The sequence below is a fragment of the Vitis riparia genome, chromosome 14 (genome assembly GCF_004353265.1).
Source record: "Vitis riparia cultivar Riparia Gloire de Montpellier isolate 1030 chromosome 14, EGFV_Vit.rip_1.0, whole genome shotgun sequence".
NCBI lineage: Eukaryota > Viridiplantae > Streptophyta > Magnoliopsida > Vitales > Vitaceae > Vitis > Vitis riparia.
Window position 1 is genome coordinate 27,709,034 of NC_048444.1, and position 7,585 is coordinate 27,716,618.

Here is a 7,585-nt window from a genome sequence, read left to right on the forward strand (position 1 = left end):
TGCAAAGATATTTCATTGTTTTTCTAAATGAATTAGATTTATCTATCTTTCCAAACAAGATGGGTTGTGATCATATTATATCATTCTATTGGTTTTTTTCCCACATGTTACTTTTTGTGGGTTTTATTGATGAAGTGTGTGCATGTCACAAGTTCTAGATTTCAAGAATGATATTATATCATATTCATTTTGCCTCCATGGTTGTATGGAAAGAAAAGTAAAGAAATTGTTATATGAAATAGAAATGAAAATGAAAAGACCATGAAAATGGCAAAAAAATAAAGTGAAAAGAAAATAAGAAATGAAAAGAAGATGATAAATTAAGAGAATGAGATCCTTAGTATAAAAGACACAAAGATTTACCTCAAAAAGACTCCAAATGGGAAGTGTATTTAAATATGAATACATATCTTTCTATGAAAACCTAAAAACGATAGTACATTGCTTGATTATGTGTAATAATTTGCGTCATGTTTACATTTGGAAGAATGATTTATATCAATTAATTCAATAACATTAATAGTATGTTTGAATATATTAAATAATTTATTTCTTTGTATAAAAAATTTAGAAATATTTTACATAATATATATAATTGAAATAAAAAAGTGACAATCTAGATTATTTAGAATTTGATTGGTAGTGTTTTTTAAAAACAGTTTTAGCATGAACAATGTTTTTTTTTTAAATAAAAAAAATGATTGAAAAAAGTTAGAAAACACTTTTAAAATTTTGAAAAATCACTTATAATGTTGGAAAATCACTTGTAATGTTTAAAAAAAACACTTGATAGATAATTCTCTTAAAAATATTTTTTGAGAAAATACTTAAACTAAAAACACTTCGAATAAAAACACGGTCAAGCATACTCTTAATTTTGTATGGTGGAGATTTCATTTAATGTAATATAATGTAAATGGAATATTATACTTTGGCATAGGATTCTATTGCATTGACGGAATATTTAACTCATTTGGGTGTAAGACATCCTACTGAGCAACGTAAAAATGTTCACCCATTTTTCCCTAAAATTTTTAATTAGATACAGATATATGGTTTACAAAAAACCACAAGAAAATTAAGAAGAGTGCCATAAAGTCCTAAGTAGTGAAGGAACAATCCAAATTATTGTTTTTAATTTATATTAATTTTTATGTCATATATTAATTTGAGTTATATGGATTATTGTAATATAATCTATAATCTTGTAGAAATTACCATAGAAATTTGAATAATCACCTTGGGTTTAATATAATATAATATTTCCACTATAATAATAGAAAACTCAAATACAATAATATTTTGTATTAAGGATTATCTATAATTTTTCAATTGACTCAAAAATAATTTTTGACACACTTTCCAATAACATCATCATATCCAACCATTCAAAAGATAGACACATCCTTCATGAAACTAACTGCTTGTATCATCATCTTTGCCCCTCCATCAAAGCAAACAGTATAGCATTTGATGAATGCTTTGTTGAATTAATGAATATCTCAAAGTTTGTGTCACCTCTTCATGTCTAAATTAGAAGTAAGGAGGAAAAACAGGCTTTGATCGCTAAGTGCTACAAGATGTATTTTAGTGCCAGAGATATAAACAATTTTAACGAGTGCTATCAAGCAGTATGCAAAACTGTCGAGTACTTTTCTTTTCTCCACTTTCATTTCTAACTCAATCTCTGTGTGTGGGTTTTTTTTTTTCAAATAAGTTCAATGGTGAAATAAAAAATGCCTTCGCTTCCCACTTCCTTTAGTGGTGTATTTTGACAAAAAGTTAAAGAAAAGTGCTAAAGCTCTTAAAAGAGATTCCAAGAAGATTAAAAAATTTTGGAAGAGTTGAAGAGTATTTGAAGATTCCTTAAAAGAAGTTGAAAATTTGAAGATTCTTTCAATGAAGATTGGAAGACTTCATTAAAAAAATGTAGTATTTATTTATGAAATTTCTTTTTATCCAAAATTAAACATGAAATTACCTTTAAAAAGGACATTTTTGTCTTTTATATAAAATAAAAAATAGAGAGCCCTCCCTCAATTTATAAATATATCAAAATTATGATTTTATCCACAATTTTCTCCTTAGATAAAAAGTGTGTGAGTAAATTCAATCCCATCCCATCCACGGAATCACATACTGTTAACTGAAAATTTTCTATGTAGATGTTGTGTTATCTATGATCCTGGTCTATAAAAAAGAACAGAAAAAAGCAAGCTGGAAATTGTGAATTCAAACAGACATTATAAATTATAGCAAATTCATGTGGGGAGGAAAAGACTCGGAATATTGCATGCATGAAATCCAGTGATACAACTTAACAATATAAACATCTTTATTTCTCTAATCACACACACCAAACAAGATAAAAACACATCACAGTCATAATTAATCCAAGATATATATATTAATTACCGGGAAGAGCGTAGTAGGTCTGAACCCCAGTAAGAAATAGTATCAAAAGAGCAGCAATGAAAGCCATGACAGTCCATGGAGACCTGAAATGGTTGTGAAGGGCTTGAGCTATCCAAGTATTGACTCTCTTGTCGTAGTGTTTCTGAATACGAGCTTTCACATCTTCATAAATTTCGGGATCTACCAAGTCATTGCCGATCTCGTTGAAAATTTGGGCCACATCTTCATCGCTGCCAAGACAGTTGTAGAGAATGTGCCTAGATCTCAGCTCCTTGACATCGTCTGCATGATCAATGAGGTCGTAAAGGAAGCATATATAAGAAGTGACCGTATAGTCATCTGGGGCATCTGGACACATTTCATAGGCTACCATGTTCAAGAACTTGGTCTTCGTGGAGTCATCAATAGTTATTGGGGGAAGTTTCAGGTGGCCAAAGAAGAAGTAGGATTTGAAAGAAACGTCTCTCAAGAAACACGTTCTACTCGGTTTGAGATAGATCCCGGCAGCTTTAAGCTCCTTGATGTGTCGAAAAGACTGCCTAATGCCCCGTTGTTTGCCTTTTTTCCATGGCCAACGGAGCCCCCACTTTCCTCCTCGAGACGACGACTTTCCTTTTTTCTTAGGTTGCTGCTCTTTTTCGGGCTGACTCCTAATCATGTGGAACCTGCCTAGGAGAGCACTTCGCAAAAGGTCGAGGAGATGAGAGGGCTCTTCGTTCACCTCTTTCAGCTGTATTTCTGATGACAACCCTTCTGGCATTCCGATGTCAGAGACGAATTTTATTATATTCTTTTCCATTGGTAGACCACCCTGGAAATTTGCTCCCTCAAAAATCAACTTGAGGACTCCATAGGGAAGTTGGTTCTCCAGCAAGAACAAGTCCTGCACCACACAAACTATTTCGTGAACTTTAAGAAACTGTCTCACACCTCCCCGGATGAAATATAGTAAAAAACACCCATCCAGAAGCATCATCCTGGCGAGTTTTACATCATTATACTTTTTTGTACTACTACAATCATAGCACTTTTTCACTGTCTCGATATTACTTCGAATTTTTGTGTACAAAGCTTCGATGTCCTGGTTACTATCAGCCAGGAATTTTTTGGCACATGGAGGCTTGATCATTTCCACTCGGCCAAGGTCGGGCTTGCCATGGTGGTAAGGACCGATTGAAATTACCCTCGGTTCGTAGAATTTCTTGAAATCCTGGGTCCCCCTCAGCATCTGAGGAACCTTTGGTGTCCTTGGCCATTGAGTGCTTTCTTCTGCCGTTCTGAGAGACTTAATCCAATCCCCATCACTGATTTCATCAATGTCAATCGTATGCTGCTCAGGCTCGAGGCCAGTTTGGCCACTGTTCCTGCTTGGTTGGCCGCCAACTGGTTCTATCTCTCCAATCCTTTCTTGCTGCCCTTCCATGGAATTGGATCACCACCTTAGCCTAATCACTGTTGGTATGCTGATTGGTCCAGAAGATGTAGGTCTACTGCCGATGACTATCCTCAAAATCAACCAAAATGAATGGTCTAAATAAATGAACGATGTTAGTGAACATTGACGTGTCAGATATTTTATTTAATTAGGCGAAACATTTGAGAAGTTAATGACTTAGTAGAAGGTCAATAGTTTAAATTCTCGCCAAGTCACATTTCGAAATTAGGAACTTCAAAAATTAAATATATATTTAGCAATTAACTTCAAAAATTAAATATATATTTAGCAATTAAATTATTTGAGATTGAATTTTTGAAATTTGAATATTATATGTATTACAAGAATTAATTTTATTATTATAAGGTAATTATCAGAAAACCTAAATTAATTAGAAAAACTTGATGAAATTTGTATTATATCAAATTGTTATAATAAATTTTTTTAAAAGATATTTAATTTAATGTTACAGTATGAATCAATTTAATTTTTATAACCCTTATAAAATTATAAAACATGAAATAAAATTGAATCAAAATGAAATTAAATATGAATTTAAGAATTTATACAAAAAGGTAAATTGATTAAATATGAATATTATCATTTAGTATATTTAATTTTTGAAAGGTTAATTTAATTGAGGTATAATTGATTAAGGAAGTGGGTTAAATTAATGTCATTTCAAAGGATTGAAAATCTCGTTATTGTAAGTTGAATGATTAAATAATAACTGGTTAGTGGATAGCTTATTATCTAAAGTTAATATATTTGAAAAAAAATAGAAGCTTAACTAAAATTATAGATTCCACGATCTTAATAATTTTATTTATTAATATTATTATTCTTAATTATCAATATTAATTCAATTAATTTATTCCTTATTTAACTAAAATCAATAAGTTTCTTGCTATAGACAATTAACTAAAATTAAATAGATTCAATTATCCTAATAATTTTATTTATTAATATTATTATTCCTAATTATTAATATTAATTTAATTCAAAATTAATAAGTTTCTAATTTATAATGTTTCAAATAATATATAGCTAATTTAATTAAACTATAATTTTATTTTATTTATTAAATCCTATTTCATTTATTAACTTAAAATCAAACATTATTATTATTATTTTAATTTTATCATTATAATATCATATTACTTTGTATTTCATCTAATTCTCCACACCCATTATTTATTATTTAATCCTTATGAAGTGCAAGGCCACTAAAACACCCCTTCTTTTTTCCTTCTCATTTTCTTTCTTTTCTCATCCTCCCGTCTTCACATGCAATTCCTCTCTTCAATCTTCACAGACCACACATTCTCTCCATGGCACAAATGCATCTTTGTTTTTTTCTCCACTGCCAAATGTATCTTTTTTTAGTACTTCCGAGCCAAACATAGCATAAAAAAGATTGGTTCACGAGGAAAATGTCAGGTTGGATTCCAAAATACACTTATAATCAGGTGCAATTATTGTTCTTTTGTGGAAAATGTCAGACTGGATTCCAAAATCCATATGCAATTATTGTTATTTCATGGAAAATGTCTTACATGTAGGCTGGATTCCAAAATCCATATGCAATTATTTTTATTTCATGGAAAATGTCTTCCATATCAGGCTGGATATCAAAATATAAATGCAATGATTGTACTTTCCTGAAAAATGTCAATCGTGTAATGGAAAATGTCAGGATGTGCAGTTGTCGCCCAATTGGCCCCGGGAATTGATGAGTAGCAGCATCATTGAAAGGTTGTCTCCGTGCCTTGTATGTAATAATTCAATACTTTTTTTTATGTCGACCCATCTTGGCCTTCTGGTATCCGGAGTGACCAACTTTTTTGGGATAATTGCGTTTTGGTCCAAAGGCATTTTTTCCCTGCTCACTCTTCCTCTTCTCGGAGTCGGAGATTATTTGTCTACTCCGGGTATTGGATTGACTTATTAAGCAGCCGTGATCAACTACACGATATGATCAAAAGTGGTAAAAATTAAGATTTAATCCATATAATTTATATAATTAATAGAAAAAATATAAGATATCGAAAAATCAAAATATTTATTGACATTTCATATAAACTTTTTTTTATCTTTATTGTATCACTATTCATCCAACCATGATAATTTTATTTTAATCATTTAGATTTTTCATTGTTTTTTAAAATTTCTTTTAATAAATAATTAAAAATCATCATTATTTTCTATTTTAAATTATAAATAAAGAAAAATTATGTTCAAAAACTATTTTAAAAAATGCTTTCTAAAAAAATGGTAATATGATTTATATTTTTTATATTTTCTTTTGGAAAAAACATTTAATTAAAAAATAAAAACTATTTTTAAAAATAAAAATTAAAAACCTTGTTTAGTACTATTTTTTATATAAACATAATAAAAAGAATTAAATTTCATTAGTTGATTATCCATTAAATTTTATATAAAAATTTTTTATTATTACTTATAATAAGAGTAAAAAGATTTAATATCTTATAAAAAAAATTAGAAATGAGTAATAGGAATAAAAAAGAGAAAAAAAACATAAAAAAAAATTAAAATTTACACTCATTATGTGTCTAGGGATTAAGGGTATTTTAAGGATTAATAAAATATAATATCTTTTAACTTAATTTTTACACTTTATTTGAATATTGTGCTTAAATGTGCATGCTATATGGATCTTTGGTCAATTTTTGGGCCCAACTGGGCCAAAACACAATTCTCTCAACTTTTTTATCTTCTCTTGCATTATTGAACCACCCTTGAATTTTGCTTCCTCAAAAATCAACTTGAGGACTCTGAAGGGAAGTTAGTTCTCCAGCAAGAACAAGTCCAGCCCCACAAAATAAATTTGGTGACATCCAAGAACGTTACCCAAATTGACTGTGTTGTCGTCTTCTGTGCTGCACGCGGATGAATTGTAGTAAAAAACACCCATCCAAAAGCATCATCCATGCGAGTGCCTCATCATCATACTCGTTTGTACTACTCCAATCATAGCACTTCCTCACTGTCTCGATATTACTTCGAATTTTTGTGTACAAAGCTTCGATGTCCTGGTTACTATCAGCCAGGAATTCTTGGGCACAGGGAGGCTTGATCATTTCCCCTAGGCGAAGGTGGAACTTGCCATGGTGGTAAGGACCGAATGAAATTACCCTCGGTTCATAGAATTTCTTGATATCCTGGGTCCCCTTCAGAATGTGAGGAACCTTCGGTATCCTTGGCCATTGAGTTTGAGATTGAGTCCTTTCTTCTGCATTTTTGAAAGCCTCAATCCAATTTTTTACCCTAGGACTGATTTCAACAATGTCAATCCTATGCTCCCTAGGCTCGGGGCCGCTTTGGCTACTGTTCCTGCTTGGTTGACCGCCTTCTTTCTCTCCAACATGCCTGCTTTCTTGTTACTCTTCCATGGGATTTCATTTTCCATTCACGGACAATAATTGAATTGTACATTAATTACGAGAGGGTTACCTTGATCAAAGGATATTTTCCATCAATAGACAATAATTGCATCTAATTATAAATGTATCTTGAATCCGTCTTGACCTCCATTGAAGAAAAAGTAGTATGATCCTTTTTCTTTCATTGATTTCTTTGATTTCTTATTGTAAGTATTTTCTCATGTTTAGTAGGAACATGGAGAAAAAAGTGGACAAGGAAATGCTTTGGATTCCGAATACACAAATTTGGGCAAAAATGCCCTCCTCAAACCACTCGCTCTACTCTTCT

The 7,585-nt window shown here is 30.9% G+C and overlaps 1 protein-coding gene across 1 annotated transcript; it reads right to left on the minus strand.

Annotated features, from left to right (window-relative positions):
• Window positions 1-2,266: 2,266 nt before the first annotated feature.
• On the minus strand, window positions 2,267-3,932 carry LOC117929988 (UPF0481 protein At3g47200-like). The gene is made up of 2 exons (XM_034850437.1): window positions 3,636-3,932; window positions 2,267-3,599 (listed from the first exon to the last, which is right to left on the minus strand). The coding sequence occupies exons 1-2, from the start codon at window positions 3,836-3,838 to the stop codon at window positions 2,408-2,410; spliced, it is 1,395 nt and encodes a 464-aa protein (XP_034706328.1). The 5' UTR covers window positions 3,839-3,932; the 3' UTR covers window positions 2,267-2,407.
• Window positions 3,933-7,585: the final 3,653 nt, after the last annotated feature.